Source organism: Dermacentor albipictus, chromosome 3 (assembly GCF_038994185.2).
Source record: "Dermacentor albipictus isolate Rhodes 1998 colony chromosome 3, USDA_Dalb.pri_finalv2, whole genome shotgun sequence".
Taxonomy (NCBI): Eukaryota; Metazoa; Arthropoda; class Arachnida; order Ixodida; family Ixodidae; genus Dermacentor; species Dermacentor albipictus.
In genome coordinates, this window is record NC_091823.1 from 174,048,205 (window position 1) to 174,070,758 (window position 22,554).

The 22,554-nt window shown below is 47.3% G+C and overlaps 2 protein-coding genes across 3 annotated transcripts in view; one reads left to right on the forward strand and one right to left on the reverse strand.

Annotated features, from left to right (window-relative positions):
* Positions 1 to 10,404, reverse strand: part of LOC135902120 (lysoplasmalogenase TMEM86A) — a 76,497-nt gene extending 66,093 nt beyond the window's left edge. The window contains exon 1 of the mRNA XM_065432048.1: positions 10,082 to 10,404. Coding sequence (XP_065288120.1) covers positions 10,082 to 10,222 — 141 coding nt within the window. The 5' untranslated portion in view covers positions 10,223 to 10,404. The remainder of the gene's footprint in view (positions 1 to 10,081) is intronic.
* Positions 10,405 to 12,647: 2,243 nt separating this feature from the next.
* trc (Serine/threonine-protein kinase tricornered) overlaps positions 12,648 to 22,554 on the forward strand; it is a 116,913-nt gene continuing 107,006 nt past the window's right edge. The window contains exon 1 of one of the 2 annotated variants that reach the window (XM_065432044.2): positions 12,648 to 13,002. The gene's annotated coding sequence lies outside the window, so the exon portion shown is untranslated. The remainder of the gene's footprint in view (positions 13,003 to 22,554) is intronic. The other variant, XM_065432043.2, reaches the window with a different exon arrangement.

Below are 22,554 nucleotides of genomic sequence, written 5' to 3' on the forward strand. Positions count from 1 at the left end.
GAGCATGTCGAATAGGTGCCGCAGTTGACCTGCCGAGGAGGGGCCGAGCCCCTCTATATAATATGGAGAGGGGGGGCACCCAGTGGCGTAGCTAGGTCGTCTGGCACCCGGGGCCCATAGGTCTTCTTTCAACCCCCCCCCCCCCCCCCCCCCCGTGATGTGGTCGAGGAAGGCGAGGATATCGACAATTTCCGGGTTTCAGCTCCAGTACAGCCGCCTGGGATACCGCGTACGTTCCCCGTGTCCCCCTCTCCTTCGCTTTCTTTCCCAGAGATCGCGAATGCAGCAAATATACACGCCGTTTTTCCTGCTCCAAATAACACAGCGTGCTGCACTGATAACGTGTGATAAGCCTATGTGCACATCTGTCACACTGTAAGGCTTGGCAGCCAATACAAATGTGGCATCGTGGAAAATATGACTCACGTACAAGTAACAAAAATATCTTTATAATAAAGCTTTAATTACCAATTTTAGCGACAATATTGCATTTGAAAAATTGAAGCTTGACATTCATATCTTGCCCAACAACAACTTCACAAAAATCGTCGTAAGTACTATGGCACGCAGCCCTGAACGGAAACGAAAATTAAATTGTCAGTGACGCTGACATTCCCACCCTATTAGAAAACGCTACCTGCCTCCCCGCTGCGCGGGCGCCAATGCTATGACAATTACGAGTTCTCTTCATTCTGATCAATAAAGCCTTTATTTTTCATTTGCTGCTTTTTATTTATTTTATTTATTTATACAAGTACCTGCAGCGCCACAAGGGCATTATTGCAGGGGGGGACAATTTGAAGAAAAGTGAGCATGTGACAAAAACTTGATACAGCAGAGCACAGGTGGTAAAAGTAACAAAATACGTAACATAGATGAGTCATCTCGACGGCAAAACGGTCTTGTGAAATGCGGTGCAAATTTGCAAGACAAAAATGGAAAGGGTACACTATCGCATGAAGTGCAATGCCAGCCAAATGATATAAAGAAAACAGGATAATATACTACGACAGACTGCGTGACAATAAAGACAGAAACTCTGAACACGTTTTACATTCTCGACATTTTACATTCTCGCTATACGGACAAACGTGATTATCCGAGCTGCGGCACCACCGGGAGATTGGGAACAGAATAGAGCACGCTTCGCGTCGATTCTTGGCGTCACCATAAAAAAAAAGAAAGAAAAGGCCGCGATGAAGCCCGTGCCAGCGAAAGTTTGCACTACTGTTGGTTTGCACTCGCAAAGGAGAGGATTAAGGGATCAACGTCACTGGTCCACTATTTCATATTTCTTTCGCTGCTGCCATATACTGGGCGCCGCCCGCAGTGCCGAAGTACTGTAGGTTGTAGCACCCAACACGATTTTGTTTAAGAAGCTTTTGTTGAGTTAATAATATGACTTTGAGTCCTGAATTCTTGAATTGAAGTGCTTCCTCTATAAGTACTAATTACGGGATTATTAAGGATATGGTTATTACTTATCTGCCATATTTTTCGCGCTACCGAGTTCCTAGTAGTCACAAAAAGACAACTTCATAGAATCTCGATCGGGAAATATCCTTACAAAATTCACCTTTTCTTTAAATAAAATTCTGTGCAGCTGATACAGACACTGTACTTGTGACATGAAGTCACACAACAACAACAGTTTTCTGAAACTTTCGAAGGTAAGAAGGAGAGCGTGAAACATAACGGCAGGCTTCGCAGCGGCTTCTCGGAGCGAGCGGGAGAGGGGAAAGCGAGCCGGACATCGCGGCGGGTCCGCGACTACAGCCTGTCGAGTCATACGCCGCCAAACTCTTCGGCCGAACCGAGTCTGAAGACGATCCAGAGAATCCCATTCGCGACTTTTGACGGCCCCACTTATGCAACGTCGCTCTCAACGAACGCTTCGCCGTAAACGCGAGCGCCGGGCGCGCTGGTTGAACGCCCTCTTGCTGCTGTCTTTGTTCGTCTTCACTGCGCGTTCTGAACGGAAGAGCAACCCAAGAGCCCCAACGACTTACAACGCCTCACTGTATGTTTAGCGACTCCTGCTCCTAGCATGAACGCACAGCACGAGCGCACCCCACAGAAACGTTCCGCTAAAGCGAGTAGTTTAGGGACCATTTCCCGAATTACATTTCTCAGCCCGCACATTCGTGCAATTATTCCGTGGGGTGTTGATAGAGCTGCAGCCGACAATTTTGCGGCGCAACGCATCGGGTGCATGAGCTCGGGCTACAGGATACCGGAACATTCTTTGCAATTTGCGCCCAGTCAAGCCGGCGTAAAGAGGGGTGACTTCAGGCGTATACCACACCCCCCCACTGGCCCCTTGCACCCGGGGCCCAGGCCCCCCGCACCCCCCCATGTTGCTACGCCACTGCCCCCCCCCCCACCACCCCGCTGGGTCCTCCCTTGCTTGCGGAAGGTTCGCGCCATGACATTCTTATTTAATTCTGATTGTTCCTGTGAATCATATACCGTGTGACCCGGGTGACGTTAGTCAAGCTTATTGAACGACAAAAAGACATTGACGAGAAGCGGTGCACAATGCAGTGGTAAAACCTTCCGTGCTCAGTCGCGAGAGGTGTGACGACTGAGCACAGCAGGTTTTGTCACTGCATTTTCCACGGTTTTCCGTCAATTTCTTTCTTCTTTTCGTCCAGCAGCTTGGCTAACGTTAGCTGGGACACCCTATGCGTAAGCGGCCCGCACGGCAACTATACAAAAGCCCACTCTTCACCATTGACGCAGCCTGCGCCTTAACATTCTTCCGTCCTTGACGGTTGGCTGCGCGCCGAGTGTTAAACGAGCACTACTTTCTCGATGGCCCGGTGCTGCTGGTCGTTGTACAGCGTCACGGCAATGGTTTCTTTTTTCCGTATAGATTGATGCGCTTGTCCTGCGACCATTTAAAAACTAAATTCTGGGGTTTTACGAGCCGAAACCAGGATATGATTACGAGGCACGCCCGAGCGGGCACCACGGGTTATTGCTGACCACCTGGAGTTCATTTCCTCAACGCGAACCCACGTCGCGGTACACGGGCGTTCTTGCCTTTCGTTCTCGTCGAATCGCGGTCGGGAATAGAACCCGCGATCTCGTGCTTACATATAGCTGCTAAGTAATCGCGGCGTGTTATACAGTGTGCATTATGTGCATGTACTATTGCAGTCTGTGCAGTAAGATGGGGTGCCCGATGTTTCACAGCCTTTTATTGTTCCACATCCATAAAAGACACACTGGTGCTGCCTGTATATGAATGAATGAATGAACCAACGAATTAATTCCAAATTTTCTTTTCACCTGGAAGATCTCATATGAAGGGCAACAACAAAACCTTTATTATTCTCACCAACAATTCTATTATACTGGTTTAAGATTGGTGTGTCTAGGAAACCACGATCGTGCAAGCTCTTGCGTACAGTGTCCTGTGATATGGCATTACATTATTCGCTGTTTGTTCTTTGCTATGGTGGCGTCGTATTTACAGTACGTTAAAAAGTATGGTGAAATCTATCACGTGCAATTGTTCATCAAGTGGCAGCGAAAATTTGTTAGGGAAAGAGAACAAATTTGCACTGCCATTTGATGAAGATTTCCAGACAATAGATTTCGACACACTTTTCAACGTGCTATCAATACGACGTCTCTCGCCGTGCTTCACCGTATTGCAAAACGAGATTCAGTGAAGCCAGGTCTGTGTCCCATCGATTTTCAACGAGCTCCAAGTGTGGGCGCGCGCGCGCACGCACAACGGGTACACGCACATCCTTTGCAATGGTTTTTCTGCAAGCACCAAACGCAGCTTCAGAAGTATGTTGCAGTCATTATCAATGTGCATATTACCACTGGTTCTCGCCGCTTATCGGATTTGACAGGCCTGGTTTCAATGAATTGCAGTGTAAAGATGACAATAAATAGCATTAATTATCTATTTATTCATTTATTTATTAATTTACATACCCGCAAGCGCATAGGCATTGTAGAGCAGAGTAGAATACATGCGTACAGCAATAACAATTGAGATTACGTATTATAAGGTTACGCAATACTGCGACATTTGCGCTCAACATATGGCAAGATGGCCTATAATGAGAGAGAAAAAATACAGAAGCAAGCGACAGGAAAAGAAAGATTAATTAGAGTTCAGCTACAGATACAATAAAGAAGCAAGATTTCAGGCGACGTGCTATTAAGTGTCACACGGCGAAAAAGAGATGCAATAAAGTTGGGCCGAAAATTCCACAATAATATATTCGACTGACGCGATATGAGCGCGGGTTTTATTGTACTCCACGGTCGTCTTGGTGGGTGAGAGTTGCGAGCATAGCAGCTATCGAGAGAAGCGCGTCTTTGGAAGCACACGGGATTCGCGTTCGGAGATGAGCTGATCGAAACGGAGACGAGGAGAGCGGCAGTGGCTGGCCCCACAGGAGAGCTTCTTTATTTAAATTAGGCCAGTCTCGTGGATGCAGCAGCTGCTGGTTTTCCCCTACAAAAGGGTGACGTGCATGCATGCACGGCCGAAGTTCGCTGCTCGCATTTTTTTCCCCCCCGATCCGAACGTTCTGCATTCGCCCGCGGCTGCAGCTGACCGTGGGGGATCCGACGCGTGCCAGCAGGCATACGGAGCGCAGTGAGACTCCCCCAAGGGTGTTTTTTTTTTCCTTTTCCCCCAGCCCGACTTATCTGCAAGATCGCGGTTGCGAGGAGCGTCCCCGTCCAGCAACACTCCCCCCCCCCCCCCCCCCGCCCCGCGCCTTTCCTCGTACGATGCATCGCCGACGGTGACGCCAATAAATATCGCTCGCGTCACGGGCTTTTTTTACACGCGCTACGCACGGCCAGCTCGAAGGGCTCTCTTGGCACTCCGCGTTCAAGGAAGAACGGGTTGAAAGCGTTAATATGTTCCGTCTTCACTGCACGTGACTTGAAATAAAAAAAATAAAGCGATAGAGAAGTAGGTCCTATCGTTAGCATTCTATTTTACTGCTGCATATGCTTAATTAAGGGAAGAGACGACAGAAGAACACGTATGACAAGCGTTGAGTTTTAGATAATACTTTCCGGAGTCATTAGAAAATGTCCTTGAAGTCGTGTTGGCGTTGTAGGATTTCCACATTTGCCAACTCGTGAACGAACATTAACATTCGCGAATATTCCGCGGACACAGCACAATAACCATTTTTTGTGGGTACATACGCACATTATTAACGATAATTTACCTTTGCCACAAAACGCAAACTTGGTTTATATAGAAAACTTGTACAGGTTACCGAAAACAGAAAAAGGTAACCAATTACAGTGAGCAATTATTGCAACACGAATGTTAATGTACAATTACTAAAATGCATAACCCAATACTTTTACGTTATGCTGTCCTCCCGGTACGGAAAACGGAACGAGCCGGTCTCGCTCTTTCACTGCGTCCTCCGGAGCCCTCCACGCGCTGTTTGTCTTCAACTGCTCTCGAAGATTTACGTCGGCCGTGTTGATTGGTTCTTCACGCGAAGACAAGACGCTGTAGACATGTAAAAGGAGAATTCGTTTTTCTAGGCAACCACTGCACCAAATTTGACGAGGTTTGCTGAATTTAAAGGAAAAACTTAAAATCTAGTGACTGTTGGTTTCGAATTTTCGATTTAGGTCGTCAATTTTTTATAAAAATTTGGCAAAAATCGCAAATTTTCAGAAAACGAAACTATCAAGCTTACAACTCCGTAACTCAGCAAGAAAAAATGATATCGCAATTCTGTGAATTGTACCTGATAGCACATCTAAAGCGGACAAAATTGATATGTTACACATGAATATAAAAAAATTTAATTATAGGGAAATACAACTTTTGCAAAACCGTTGTAACCAACGCAACAGATTCACGTAAGATGTAAAATGACATATTGAATTTGTCCGCTTTGAATGATCTAATGGATGCCGTTTACAGAACCGCGATATCAGTTCTTGATGCAGAGCTATGAATTTGTAAACATTGTGCTTCTATTTTTTTCAAACGGTCAAATATTTAAAAATCGATTTAAGAAAATTGAAGCCCTAAATCGAAATTCCGCTTCCAACAGTCACTATAATTTAACTTTCTCTCTCAAATGCAACAAATTTCGTTAATATCGGTGCACGGGTTATCTCAGAAAAACGTTTTTGCGTTTTTACATGTACTGTTGTACATGTACATGTACAACAGTACATGTTGTACATGTACATGTACTGCGTTACATGTACTGCGTTTTACTGTTGGAAGCGGAATTTCGATTTAGGGCTTCAATTTTCTTAAATCGATTTTTAAATATTTGACCGTTTGAAAAAAATAGAAGCACAATGTTTACAAATTCATAGCTCTGCATCAAGAACTGATATCGCGGTTCTGTAAACGGCATCCATTAGATCATTCAAAGCGGACAAATTCAATATGTCATTTTACATCTTACGTGAATCTGTTGCGTTGGTTACAACGGTTTTGCAAAAGTTGTATTTCCCTATAATTAATTTTTTTTATATTCATGTGTAACATATCAATTTTGTCCGCTTTAGATGTACTATTAGATGCAATTCAGAGAATTGTGTTATCACTTTTAGTCGTCGAGTTACAGAGTTGTAAGCTTGATAGTTTCGTTTTCCGAAAATTTTTGATTTTTGCCAATTTTTAATAATACATTGACGGCTTAACTCGAAAATTCGAAACCAACAGTCACTAGATTTTAAGTTTGTCTTTTAAACGCAACAAGCCTCGTCAAATTTGGTGCAGTGGTTGCCGCGAAAAACGAATTCTCCTTTTACATGTATTTATATAGATAGGAGCACTCGAGCTAAAGCTTCCTCTTAAGCGCCGACGCCGGGAAGCGTCTGCTCCGTGGCGTCCGAAGTGGCCACAGCGGCGCCACTTCTCGTCGCCGGTGGGAACGTCACGCTGACGCCCCGTCGTAGGTGCGTTCAGCTCCTGCCAAATTTAAACGCTCGAAGCTGCGCCGCCTGTTACGGCTCGTCCCGTCAATGGGGTTGCATGCAATTGGTTACCGGAAAAAATCATTTACCTACTGTGCGCGTCATAGAGTAAAATGAAAATAATAATGTCATCGATCAATTACCACAGTACAAAAAAGTAATTGATTACTTGTAGCCCAATAACGTATAATTAGTCACGCACGAGTCTGGTTTATACGCAGCAAATTTGCAACACCACAAACTGACAAGAAACACAGTTTTTAGATTCTGCAGCTTCCAGTGCCGCTGCCGACATGTTCAGGAAATTGTCTAAATAAACTTGCTCGAAGCAGCCACTCGTCTCTGTCATTTCAAAATCATTCCGCGGGTATGGCCAGATATCAACGAGCGGAAGGTTTGAATTGAGATCCAGGTTTTATTGATGCGAAATATATATATTGACACGTGTACTTATCTTTATCGGGCGACCAAGTTTCGCCCCCTAACAAATGTTGTCGCACAGCGCGGGACGCGCCTACATGTATCCGAAGTTTCTGGAAATTTATCGATGCTTCTATCCGCAGTGTGTTGTCGCCGAACCTTGTGTTATCTGATTTATTCGCCTGTCGCGAATGGTGTAGAACTTTGTAGAAGGCACGCGGGTCCGAACGATTAGTCTGGAACATTCGACGACTGCTCTATAAAAGCCGACGCGCTTGACCCGCTGATCAGATTTTCGACGATCGCCGACCGTGTTCGCCGCTATAGTTGTGCTATAAGTGTAGCCTGTTTTGTGGGCACAGGTTCGCCCAATAAAAGCTAGTTTTGTCTATCACAGTATTGCTACTGTGTTCTTAACGTCACCACCACGTGACAATATATATATATATATATATATATATATATATATATATATATATATATATATATATATATATATATATATATATATATATATATATATATATATATATATATCATTCTGATGAAGGCCGGAGCCCGGCCGAATCGCCAATAAACCGCTTCACATGCGCGTCTACATCACTGTGAATATTTACCCGGACCAAGAACTGCTTTTCTTCTGGTATATGTATGTATGTATATATATATATATATATATATATATATATATATATATATATATATATATATATATATATATATATGTAGACGAGAGAAGAAGGGGAACCGAGGGGCTCAATTTTTTTTAATCGTGACCACTTAAAGACAACAGACAAGGAAAGCATAACGGGAATTGTTAGCACGGAAGTGTGGTTCAAATTGTTATGTCGAAAATAACGAAGGAAGGGAAAACGAAAGTGGACCAGACGATAACTCGTCGCCGGCGGGAGCCCACGACCTCCGCGCATTACGCGTGCGTTGCACTGGGTATAATATTGCACTAGGCTACAATTCGTACATTGCAATATGTGCCCTAAAGTGATCCATTAAAAAGTACTTTATTACTTTAATTAGTTGAATATGTGTTTCCACTTCTCATGCAAGTAACGTCCGCGCCTCTCCGAATAACCCCGTTCAAGGACTAGAATTCTGTTTGAAACTTAACATGATATATATATATATATATATATATATATATATATATATATATATATATATATATATGCGTAGTTGGGTAAACATCCTCTCGACGAGCATGTGTGGCCGCTGTGTCAATTCGCCCCCCATCGCACCACCACCGTTCACACTAATATGTAGCGTGCGGAAAATGCGATGCAATGCGTTGTCGTCGTATTGAAACGCGGCTACACTGCAAAAGCAACAGGCTTTCGTTCGCCCGATGCCGGCAGGCGCTGATGTTTCTACGTATGCCGGTTTTTGCTTAAGTGCTAAACGAAAACGTTATATACATGCTACAACTTCACCATTATTTCTTAATACAATGTATATGTGCAGCGTACATTAGTATTGAAAGACCTGCATTAGCCTTTACGAAAGGGCACAGTTCGGGGATAAATCGGGTCAACCCGATCTTGTAAATGTTGTTCGAGATGCAAAAACAAGGAATCATCGGGTAGACGAAGGACGGCCACTTCAGAACTTTACGAATGTGCGCGTCGTTGAGAGGCAGCAAATGATGAAGATGCGTGTAACACCGAGCTCAGCATGACACCTGACGAAAGTATGTAGTGATGAGTGTGCGTTTGTTTATTTTGCCGATAGCGGCAGAACAATACAGCTAACAAAAAGCGGCGCGCAAACTGCGTGCGCACGATTCTTGGACGCATCCTTGTAGGCGCTGCAAGTGGAATACGAGGGCTGCGGGTCCACTTCCCCGCTGCGGGCCACACAGGGGCGAAGTAAATGCGCAGAGACATTCGAGCTCTGACGCACGCACAATCCGTGTTGCCAATTAGTGAGACAATGGCGAATATGGCGCGCAGTCTTGCGAGGGCGCGAACGTAAACAATCGGCAAGACAACGCTATCCACTTATTTTGTCGTAATTTAGGAACGACGCAAAAAGCGGCTAAGGTTACTGTTTCTTTCGCCGTCTCGCTCACGGTGAACTCAATTATTATTATTTATTTTTTTTTGCAAGCGTTCCTTTTTTTTCTTCTTCTTTTCTGCGAATATGTGTGTAGCGGAGACACCTTGGGCAAGCGTGCGGCGAACTAAAAAAAAACGCGATATGATACGTACGAGAAAGAACATAAAAAACGCGTATCACATACAAAAGCGAATTCGGCAGCCCAATGGCTGCGGCAAGTCACTGCAAATAAGAAAATTGAACGCAAAAGGCCGCGATCGAGCAAAACCGAAAGAGCGCGCGGCAGTCGCACAGGGCCGTGTATGTAAATACTGGCTTTTCTATTGAATCTAGTATTTTTCATTCTTCATTCCTATACTGAAACTCGCGTCGCTTGCGGGCCGCTGCGCAGGAACTCCAATGATCACGCGAATGTGTGTTGATGTCTCCGAGCGACCACTGCGCCTCGGCGCTGGTGCAACGCCTTCTGCGCCTGCGAATCGCGCAGGTCGCGTGAACAGCTGAGAGCGAGCTACTGGTGCCGTAGTGGTCATTTGGCGCAACGCGTCAAGGCGACACATGTCATATTGAATGACCGCGATCTGAGCAATTATCTAGGCCAACGCAGGCGGTCAAAGCATTAGATTACAGATTGCAACCTTACCACAACTTTAGGACTGGTCCAGTAGTCGGAGAGCTCGTCATCGATGCCCTCGTCGGTAGACATCATCGCGCCGCCGTTGACCGGAAAAGTCTGTCCCGAAGAGAAACTGCGCTGGCGATCACGAGTTGTGTTGCGGCGCATGCAACAGCAGCGTTGGAGAGCCGAGCATCATCTGTTCGAGGAACAGTGACAACGGTCCTGCACAACTTAGCGTGCCTCCAGCTGCAGTATCGGGTATTTCATTCCCAGCTGAACAGCGGCACCCGCCGATGCGCGCTAGGCCCCATGACGATGTCTGCTGCTGCTCGTTGCGAAGTGCGCGCTACCGAGGTCGTTTAGGTTGAAGCTGGACAGCAAGCTCTTCCTGTTTCCCAAGACAGATGGCAGCACGTGTCAAGCACCGCTCCTTGCCATGGTTGGAGCAGAGTGTACTAGACTAGGGTCGAGTGCATAGAGTGTCCTGCAATAATTGTTGTATGAAATTCTATGGTTGAGTGGGCCTAACAGCGCTCTTTCACTGGGCGCCGCGTGTGCAAAAATTTTGCGAGGACGCTGCGAGTAAACTGAATTGGGCTGAACACGCTCTTCGCGGCACATTCAACGTAATTTCGCTGCGGGCCCTGAGACCGATTTCGCGCTTAAGCTCTTATAATGGTGCTTTATTTCCACTGTAAATGTTTATTAACACCGTTTTACTACGTATGTATATTTCAGGCATACGTTATACAACACGACGTCTTCAATTTAGCTGCCGTTGTCAAGTGCGTCGTCTGCTAGCGAGCGCGCGTTCGTTGCGCGGACGCTGGCGGACGCCCAGTTTTTCTTCCAAAAAGTCTGTGCGTTAAGATTTTTTATGGTTTTACTTGCATTGGTGCACCCGCGACTATTGTGGGTCGGTACTGATTGTAGTTCTAGTCAGGTGAACTGCTATTTTTAACATAGTTTTCTAAATGCAACACGTAATCTCAAAGGCCATGCTTTTCCATACTGCAAAGCAGACGACCGGGTGAGCGGGAGAGCGAAACGTAGCAAAGACCTGCTCCCACACAATCTTCTTCTCAAGCCGTCATGACATAAGAAAACCGAAATAAAAAAAACTGTAGAAAAACGTGTGCCTTTTTTTTTTTTTTGTGCCTCTGAGCGGCAAAAACAAATCTCGAAGGCTATGCTTTTGCGGGCTGATTGTGCCAAGCCCGAAACATGTCTTGGCCGCCACGTTTAAGATATAATTTATTTAGGCGCTCTGGTGGTTGCGACTTTTCTTAGAAAGTTTAATGTCAGAAAAATAGGACGAAAAAAGATTTCGTGCTTACCGCGGCTTTGTTCTTGTTTGAATTTCGCCTCAAAATCGCATTTTATGGCCCGGATCATTCAATGAAGAATTTTGCGCTGTTACTAATATAGTATTGGAAAAAAGATACTGCTAATTTGCTTAGCCTACCCCTCTCAATTGTATCATCGTGCAAATATTGAAACTCAATCTCGGAGGCCGTGCTTTACAGTTCTCCAAATGTAGGAAAAGACATAGCCGCCTTGTTTTAATCATTATTCACTGAGGGAGGCCCAGGCAGAGGACAACTTGCAGTTTTATTTACTGGTAAACCAGGCAAATAACTGTACTAAGAAGTGTTATAGCGAACAATCTGAAGCGTAAAATGCGACCTCGCGGCAAGGTTTGAGGATGGGCATAGCAGCGGTAAGCGCTCACCTTTTTTCTATGGTTTCAAAGCACGCTCTTACCAAAATTTTTGTGGCAAATTTTATGCGAGCGGTCGTGTCTACAGCATGGCGACGATTACGTGTTTTAATCAAGGATTTTCTTGTTTTCAATCACGCAACTAAGGGTACAAATTACAGATTTTGAAGGCTATGCTCTTGCCAGCGGCATGCGGGGAAAGCGATTGCGAGAGCCGAAAACACCGTTGGAAAACACATCATCCCGTGAGGTTTTGGACACCACCTATTATATTAGCTAAAAACACGTCATGGTCATCGTATTTTGAACATTAAAGGTAATAGAATTTCCTATAATGGCTTTTTGAACTACATGTCATAGGTGGTGTCCAAAACCGTAGGTCCATGACGTGTTTTAAGCTGTCGCAATCGCTTCCGCCGTAGGCAGGAAAAAAAAAAAAAAACATTACCTTTGAGATCTGTATTTAGTCTGTCAATCAGTTGTGGATTGAGTCAGCACCGCCCTTTTTGGTTTTTGAGGCTCTTGTAATGCACAAAAGCGTGGTCATTGAAATTATCTCGTTACCGGAAGGAAGCCGGCGATAAGGGTGCGTTTTGTACCCCACAGCAACCACAGCATCAGATTTAATCTGTTGTGGTACACACAAATGTACTCCTCTAACATCTAAAATAATGTGGTCAACATAAAGGTCAATATCATTATAAATAATTTTTACTTGTATGCTTTAGTCATCATAACTTGGAAACACAACGGTTTGTACTGTTTCACAAACGTGGTTAGAAACAAAAACTAAAACTGGCGCACAAACTTTATGCAATCAGTCCAATCCAAAGCAATCCAGCTTGCGGAGGGATATGAAACGTACGTCACAAAGTGCATTGTTTACAGGCGTGCGGTAATGTAGAGCTATTGCATGAGCATTTTAAACTACATATCGTGCTGTGTGTAGTGTTATTTGCGTCACTAGAAGTGATCTGTGAGTACAGGCTGTACTTTGGTGGCGTTTTCCTAGGGAACTATTTCGTTAGCGGTGGTCACTGAGAAAGTTGCGGACGGACCGGAGGACGCCGTCGGTTGAGCAGCCCTCGCTGGTGTCTCCGAACGTTTGTGTGGTGCCTGTCAGCTTCAATAGTGCCCGAGAAAGCTGTGCCAAATGCTTGATGCCGTCGTATGTGTCTCCTGAAGCCTGGCTCTGGGCGCTATCGGATACCTAATCACAGGACAGGTGAGTGTGACGGGTTCCTGCCCCCAGAACGGGCCACTCTATCATACGGATTGGGGGAACAGGTGATGGGTCGTCGATGGTTGCGTGCGCGCGTGCAATTTCCTTTTTATTTTTTTTTATTTCTTTCACGTTTTTCTTTACTCCTCCGCTGTTACCACCCGTTCAATGAGCGGGGAACTCTGCATCGAAGAGAGCTTGCGAAGAGCACCGAAACAGCCTCGTTTTCGACCGTGCTTGGGTCGTGGCGTTAACCGGTTTGTGTTTGACCATCGCGCACCGCTTGTCCGTTTGACGTCCGCTGCCCGTGGGTTCGGCAGGGATCGCAAAGAATACGGCGCGTAAACCAGTCAAGCGAGCGCTGGAAACCAGAGGCCGTGGTCTATCGGCCCTCAGACGTGCAGCGAAAGTGGCAGGGGACCATCTGCGGAGCAGCATTTCCTCTTCGATTCTTCGTGTCCGAAGGCTGCCAGGAAAAGGTTCTTTTTCGCTTGGGCATGCAGTGGCGCGCTTTGAAGTGAACGAGCGAGACAGAAAACGCGCCGCTGCATTCAGTCTTGGCAATTCATTCCGGAAATCTTGATCGAAAGAAACGTTCGCGCGAGAAGCTTTGATTGATGCTCGGACGCACCGACAACGCGGCTAGGCAAAATGGAACGATAACCCTGAGTAGTGGCTATCGTCGACGTCTTGTCATCGCGGTTCGTGGCGGAGCTGGGCCGCTGTGCTCTGTCAGGGAAAAATATGTGGAACGCACGAGGTGACAGTCGACGCTGATTGGGACCGCTTGACCTCGCGGGACAATGAGGCGTTCTGTATACGAACTCGATGCCGGCGATCGCGCGAGCGGTAGGCGGGCTGTGTCTGTTTTGCATCAACAGAAAATCAGTGCGTCGTTGCGATGCTGCCTGACGGCCACTGCAGTTGCCTCTAGTGTCCCAAGTGATTGTGCACTCATTTCTCAAAGCTCACTTTTCGCTGTTCACTCGACCTGCTGACTGCATTTCGTGCTGCTCCTTTCTTGCGAATTTCTGCAACGATGGCTAGCTTAACTTTTCGGCGGTGTGTGGATTTTCTGGGGACCTCTTTGCGTGTCCAGCTGCGTAGCTCAGTCGGGGAGGGCATTAAGTACGAGTGTACAAATTGGGAGTACAACTGTCTCGTAAATATAAAGGGCGAACGAGTGGCTCCCACGAGCGCCCCATATCTCGTTGGTAGGTATGTATGTACTACATACAACAACCACCGCTCAAGGCGGCCTCGGCGGTCGCTGGGCTCCTCTGCTGCCCGTGTGATGACTGCCGCCACAAGCAAAAATGCACATGAATGTTGACCATATGAGCGTACGTAAGCTCCACATTGCGTTGGCACACAATAACGGTGTTCGAGGTGTTGAGGCTCCCTGGTAAGCCAGGCGCATCGCATCGCTGGAACGCGTGCACCAACGAAAGCGGAATGCACCTCGCTGATGATCTCTCAATTTGTGGACCGTGCCATGTTATTCGACGCAACACGCGATTTTCTAGGCTGCGCAAGTATTTGCAGTTCAGCAAAAAGCGCCGCTTGTTGGTCTTTGCGTCGAGCAGGCGCAGACTCTCAGGTACCTTATGCCGCAACTCGTATACGACGACTTCAGTGTTAGCAAGAGGCGCAGACCTTGAAGACGACCACAGACGAGACGGAGGCCAGACGCAAACTCGCTACGAAGTTTTACATTGAAGGGACACGCACAAGAAGACGGGAGGTGCGCGCAATCGGGTTAAAGGACACAGCTCATCAGGTAGTCACGAGGACGCGACCATGTTGTATCATTTGTGGGCCTGTCATTTTGAGCCTGTTGGATAAAGGCTTAAAATTCTGCGATTAAGGCTATGGCGCTTGAAATGGCGAGACTCTTCTGTCACTTGCATTCATCGTGCACGCGGCTTTAGCGTGTCTGTGCTGGAAATGAAATATCATGATATTTAGGGCCTGCCTTGTACTGGTTGAAGCCTGCACTTCTTCAAGTGAGCAGGTACTTCTGCAAAGCGCATTTCTGTCACCTTTTAGACTGCGTATATTCATGCAATGCCTCCTTTACTATATGCCTGCCGCGTCGCTAGTCTTCCCATTGGAGCGGAGGTTCCCATAGTTCAGGGTAGTCGCAGAGAGACGGCGCTCGCAGCCGACCCACTTCCTGTTGCGGAGGAAATGACGATTACTAGGCTGGCGCGCGCTCGACCAATCGCTTGACGAGAGATTGTGGGTCCTGCCTCCGGGATCGCAACAGACGCCGTTGAAATCTCGGAGGCTGGGCTACATGATTTAGGTTTCCAGCGGCCACCGCAGCTAGCGCTCGCAGCCGACCCGGGTTAACCCGGGTGGGGAAGAGTAAAGAGGAGAGGGGCAGGGACCAGCTTCTCGGGTCACGCGGCAGGCATCTAGTAAAGGAGGCATTGATTCATGTGTCCGTGAGGTCGGCCTTGCAGTTCACACAGGTGGCACTGCTCTAGTAATCTCGCTCTAGACTGACCCTTGGCACCAGAGCGCGCAGCAGTGGGCTAGACTGTCACGTTTTTAACATTGGTAGGACCATAGAGTTTCTCACTAAATTACCTAGAGGGTAATCTGGCGCTGCTGCGCTGTGGTATGCATGGGAATGCCGGTATTGGTATTGGGACTTCGGATTGGCATCGCTCTAGAGATAGGACACCTTGAAGACGCTCCTGGCAAGCACCATTCCGTCTGTCACAACGATTCATTTTCTGCTAAAACAGCACGTAAAAAGCTGTTTGAGCTTTATTATTACACAAAAAAAACATGTTTTGTTGAACTATCAGAACTTGTTATTGCATGTACAATTATATGCAACATGAAAAGTATCAGCGGGTCGCTGAAGTTTGAGGACAGACGACGAGATTTGCGCTCGCTTTGGAACAGTTGGTCGTCTGTTCTTGCTTCCTTGCGGTTGGTTATGCATTGTAGGTGAGTAAACTTCATCCGACGATGTAATATGCGTGAGCGAAAACCTTTTATGAAGGTTTTACTTTAAGAACGCGTTATTTGTGTAGCCATATACACGTTTTATACGAAGCATTTTACAACACCAGCCATACAGTTTCTCACCATATTACCTAGAGGGAAGTCTGGCGCTGCTGCGCTGTGGTATGCATGGGAATACCGGTATATTGTGACTTCGGATTGGCATCGTTCTCGGAGAGCCAGGCAATCACCGTTCCGTCTGTCACAATGATTAATTTTCTACTAAAATGATTAATTTTAAATTAAATGATTGATTTTCTACTAAAACATCACGTAAAAAGCTGTTTTAGCTTTATTATTACGCAAAAACATGTTTTGTTTAACTATGAGAACTTGTTATTACATGTACAATTATATGATACGTACGAAGTATCAGCGGGCCGCTAAAGTTGAGGACAGACAAGATTCGCGCTCGCTTTGAAACAGTTTGTCGTCTGTTGCCTTTCTTCACTTGGTCATGAATTGTACGTGAGTAAAGGTGTAATGTGCATGAATGGAAACATTTTATGAAGATGTTACTGTAAGAACGCGTTATTTCCGTAGCCATATCCACGTTTTAGACGAAGCCTCTTACACCAGCCAACACAAGCCTCTCAGTACAGTGTTCTAGAACACTGTACCTCTCAGGCACATACCGTCGTTACGATGTCGGCACAGCACCCCTTTTAGGAAACTCCCATAGACGGTGGCGCCAGAGTTCCCTCTAGGTGTTGTAGTGAGAAACTCTATGGGTAAGACATTAGGCAATAAAATAACAATAGCTTGGTGGCGCAACCCACCGCCCCGTTCCAGAAGGGACGCTCATAACATCCATGTTGTCCTTGGTGCCAGTGTTTGTTGGCTTCTTATGATATGACATAAAAAACGGGCCCCTCGGTTAACCCGCTTTCTTCTCGGTTATCCATCCGTGTTGCCACTTTACGGGTAGGAGTACTGACATAAATTTTGTACGGGTTGTCAGGATTGGGGGCTCAATCCCATCGTCCGTGGTCCTTTGCCAAGATTGGAGTACGGCATGAATTCGAAGGTAGCTGGCCCATGCCGTCGTCCAACTTATTACGCTGAGATCGTTGATGAAATGAAGAACTGTTTCTCATCGAGAACGAGGAAAAGGGTTTATTTACAGAAATTAAATCAGTCTAACATGACTGCTTGAGAAAAAGAGTAACAGTCCAACATGACTGCATGAGAGAAGTGACTCAGTCTAACATGACTGCTCAAGAGAAGTGTCCTCAGCATTCGCACAACCACAGTTTTTATACACTCGATCCGCCGGTCATACGACGCGGCGACTGTTCGTTTACTCATCACCAACTCGCCGCTGCTCTGCAGATCAGTTTACGTACACAAAGGCAACCGCACTCTGAGGCCCGACGACGGCGTTGGCGGGGTGCCGTTCCGGGAACTATCGGCGCCGATCGAGGGTCGCTCGTTGTTCCGTGCCACGCCGAAGCGTGAGACGCACCAAAATACGTCGTCCCCACGGCAGCTTGTCCATGCGTGTCAAATCAGCTCCGCGTTGGGGAACTCCGGAATCATTGTTCACACACGCCGAACTAGTTCCGTCACAATGTCGATGGGGCGGGTGGAAGGCGGCGGATTCCAGCGCAAAGGCCGCTTCCTTGAACGCCTCCCAGCTGCAGCGACGGAGAGGGAGAGGTGCGCGTCGTGTCGCCCTGTCGTAACTGTGTGGCAATCTTGTTTCGCAGCTCGCCATTCTTGACAGGGTGCATACTTGCTCGTCGGAGTTGCTTTCATCCAATTGCCGAGCCTTCGTTGCCCCAAGCAGATTGTTTAATGCTTCTGAGCTTAAGCGATGTAGTTTTGTAATGATTAAGAATAAGGAGATGGAGAGAAAAGCTCTTTATTAGAATGCAAAGATTGTCGCAGCCTTCTGATAGCTCGGTTTTTTACCAGCGAATGGATCAGGTAAGTTAGGAGATCTTGAGCACGCATTTCACCCATTTCGTTTGCAGATATTTACGGACGACCTGTGTCCGCACGTTTTAGCAGTTATTGTTCATTTTGTGCATTATTTTTGCTTACCACCATAGGCTCTCATGAACCACGCATCCTGTTGTTTCCGGGATCGGCCACTCGCTATAGTGGATGATGCGAAATGAAACAGTCCGCATACAGAATAGTGCATAATTAGTCCAGAAGAATTGTCCCAACATTTATATGCTCTCCGCTCGTGGTCTCGGCCCGTGTGAGTAGCTCGGCAAGATGGCGGGGTCCACTGGTGGCACCTGTTACGGCTTGCCGTCTTCTTGGCTTTCCTTTGTCGCCACGGCATTGTGTGTGTGTGTGCAGTTTCGTGGCGAGAAATGCATTAGGAATACGACGGCTCGGTCCTTGCACGCGAAAAGCCGTCGGAGTTGTGCGCACGAGCGCGTCCCCCGGGTTCCAGTTGCCACCGCTTGCGACGATGTAAGGTGCGCAAAGTGAAAAAAAAAAGAAAAGAAAAGATTAGAATATATGCGTTTACCGCCGTGGGTCATTTTGCTTAGTATTGGTTCCGGGCGGCCTAGAATAGGAACACTATATGCTCACCACTCGTAGGGAACACGAAAGGACTTCCTGAAAATGTAGCAGTGATTTTCAGGGCACAAAGTGATGTGATAATGAGTGGTGGCTACCACTGCCCGATCAGTTCCGAACAGCCGTCGTTCGCTGTATCTGAGGTACGAACGTGGTCGGAGTTTGCTGCGGGAGCCACACTACTTCCACACCAGTTTTGGCCCGAAGTCGTCGCGCGCTGGCTGTTGCTAGCAGCTCGCTGTTCGTGCCTGCGGTGACGCACACCGGTGGCCGACGCGGCCCTTGCGCGGAAGTCCAGCCGGTCGGCAGCCGCGTGACGCTCCCTCCGCGCTGGCCGCTGCTGGTCAAGCGTCGACGAGGAAGTGCTTCGCGCCAGCAAAGACGCGGTCAGTTCGTCGACTTCTGGCGCTGGGGCGTTGCACGCTCCTTCCTTGGGAGGCTGCCCGCGGGAATGTCGGCCCGGGAAGCAGTGGGCACGGGTTCGAACCCATCTGCGCGTGCGTCGCGTTCGAAAGCGATGTCGCCGAAATAGCGCACAACATGAAGAGCCGCCGAAGTACCTGCGCTAAATGGCTTTTACGGCAACTTGATTGACTCGCTGTTGTCACCTTTGTCGTGGCTAGGACTACTTCGCGGCCGACTTCGCTATACCGCGAAGTCGGCCGGAGGCGACGGGCGCCCCCTTTGTTTGGTGTTTTTTCTTCAAACTTGCCGTCCGCGCTCTTAGCTGCCTTGGAGTCATACGTTGACGCCCCTTAGGACTTTATTAATTTATTATTATCTTTATTTTTTACGGTGATGCTGATTACTATTAGAGACGCGGCTGACCCAGCCTTACGGCAACGGCCATTATATATACTACCCGTCAACACCAGCAACCGCATTCTCCGTGTTTCCGTGAGGTTACACTCTTCAGGGCAGACTACTTTCGTACTTTTTTTTTTTTAGACCCGCCGTGGTTGCTCAGTGGCTATATATGGTGTTAGGCTGCTGAGCACGAGGTCGCGGGATCGAATCCCGTCCACGGCGGCCGCATTTCTATGGGTGCGATATGCGAAAACACCCGTGTGCTTAGATTTAGGTGCACGTTAAAGAACCCCAGGTGGTCGAAATTCCCGGAGTCCTCCACTACGGCGTGCCTCATAATCAGAAAGTGGTTTTGGCACGTAAAACCCCTTCGTTTTTTAAACTTTTTTCTGTTGTCAGCGGACTTACTTCCGCAAGGCATGTGCACAAAACGACAACCAAAGGCGTCAAATAAATGCACGCAACTCTGTTCGATGTGTGCGCACTGCGGCACTGGATTCGCGCACCCTCGTCGCCGTCTCGTTGGTGCCGCGCGTCTCCCGAGAGAGCCTCGTAGTGCGATCCAATGGCTACGTATAATTTATAATGCCGAGGATAATTATTTATTTCACGACAGTCGCGGTACGCTGCCGTAATACACCTTGCTAAAGGATAATCATTTGACGTCGCACTTTTGTTGCGACCTTCGCGGTGCGATCCATCTGCTTCACGTTAGCGACAGGACTTGAGAAAGACGGACGAATTCCAAGACATCAGATACTGGACGGCTATGGTGCGTGATGTCGTCATCATCACCAGCCTATATTTATGTCCACTGGCAGGACGAAGGCATCTCCCAGCGATCTTCCCCCGTCTTGCGCTAGCTGATTCCAACTTGCGCCTGCAAATTTCGAAATTTCATCACCCCACCTCATTTTCTGCCGCCCTTGACTGCGCTTCCCTTCCCCACACAGGGCGTTTCACGCAACTTAACCAAGGCTTTAAAAAAAAAAGAAGAACTGCTTAACCGCAGCTGAATGAAACCACGACTTATGGTTCGCCGTCATGTGAGGCTCTGTAGAATATTTTTGATATTCCACTTAATTAGTTAAGTAAGATGAATTATGCAAAATTTTTACTATTCACTTCAGGGCCAAGTGCGTTTCGTTGCGTTGTAGAAGGGATTCAGAAACGGCCGATCCAATTTTTTGTGGCACTGTACATGCTGCGTGGTGATTTCTTTCGGTGTTTAATGAAAGCCCGCGAAATATGAAAGGAAGATGGAGAACGCTTAAGCTTCGCCTTTAAGAGTGGAGCGCGATAGCATTCAAAGATCTCTGGCAGATTCTTACGCTTCCCGGCAACTGGAGCGTATGTAGCGGCAATGTTCAGCGGGAAACGCTGGCCGCGAACTTTATGCGTGGGCCGCGATGTGGCGGAGGCGAGCTCCAGCTGGAGGTATTGGCCTCGAGATCGAACAGAGTCGGCTCCTAGCGGCGAGGTGACGAAGCTCCTAAGTGTGGGCAGGCACTGGTGTGGGTGCCGGTGGCCCGTCGTCGCTGCAGCAGCAGTGTGCAGCGATCGTAGTTCGCGAAATCACGATGGATGTTGACGAGGACGGTTTGTTCGATGGTTAGTAACCTCTCAACCTGTTATTCTTTCATTTTTGTAACGGAAATTCGTAAAGTAAATCGCTGTACGTTTTTAGTGTACTGATGCGAAACGCATTTGCTTAACGCGACCACACCATGTGCGCTCGTCTCCTTTCAACTTGTTGTGAGGTTAACATGCGTTCTTTTTCCGTTTTACAGCACCCTTGCCTCTAAGCACAATTCTCAACCGTGTTAGGAACGGTGTCAGGTGTCTCGTCGAAGGCGACCAAGTCGTTGCGGCGGGCCACATCATTGAGTGTAGTGCCTTCGCTTCCACCTGTTGCTCTGACGGTCCTGTGCACGTTATCGCATTCGTGCTGCAGTCGTCCGCGCTTAGTAAAGACCCACACCGAGTCGACCTGAATTTGACCGACGAGACAAAAATAGCAGAATTGAACTGCACATGCCCTGCTGGGTAAAGTATTGCCTCAAGTTGTTCGGATGTAGTTGGGCGCGGCGCGTTTCGCGATTTGTTTACATTACATCACACTAAGCTGACTCGCTGATTTGCGATGTGTTTACGTTATGCGATAAATTTAGAGCACTTATGTTGCTTTATCAATTTTTGTTTTTAGCCAGGCCTACGAAATCGCGAGTTAGTTTCAGAGTGTTACTACCATTGCAAAATGTTTTCGAGTCGCTTTATAACCAGTTGCAACCGTTACACGAAGCTCAAATAAAGCATGCAACGTATAATATATGTTGTATCATAATCATTAGATCCCTTTAATTACTTTCGCATGCAGGCACTTGAATTTGCAGTGGTGCTTGAATGCAGTGCATCGGGCTTCAATTTTTTCCGCCCCCCTATAAAAGAGAGAAAAAATATATCAATGTGAGCAGTAGCAATAAATTCGCTCGCGCATGTTCGTTCATCGCTTAATGGGCCATCCGCTGTTGGCTCGCGAAACTACACTGTTTAATCTGTACGAGATCATGCGTACACACTTGCCGTGTTTCGGTGCTCGTATTTACACTTCTGAACACAGAGAACAGTTCCCGTGGCTGAGGAAAGACAACAGAAAACGTGACAACTAGTCACGCTCGGTGACGGTCGTTTAAACGGACTTGCAGCTGAGCGCGAACCTTGAATTCACTGCGCAGGCGGCGCATGAAGTTTTTAAAATAAATTGCATGCGTGGACACATGGTTAATTTACTTGCAAAAGTATATGAAAGCACAGGCAACTCATTACTGGCATCCCAGGCCACACCGACACGAACTTTCGCGGACTACAACGATCATCACACGCACAGCAACTACACAGCAACTACGCATGCAGCAAACATTAATGCCCAGATTGCCGATTAGGATTCCCAAACGTGACATCATATTGGACTACTCGCCATCCTTTTTCTTCAGCGAACGCTTGAACGCACCATCGTCGAAGTGCTTACTGCACACCATCGCATACTTGGAAGGCGCCTTGCCGTTCCGAAGCCTGACGAGCCATTCTCGGCGACGTGCCGCGTCAACGGGATAGTAGTGAAAGCTTATCCCTGGCTCTGTGCAATATGTGCTGCATTGCGGAACCGAACAAAATCTCACGATGGTA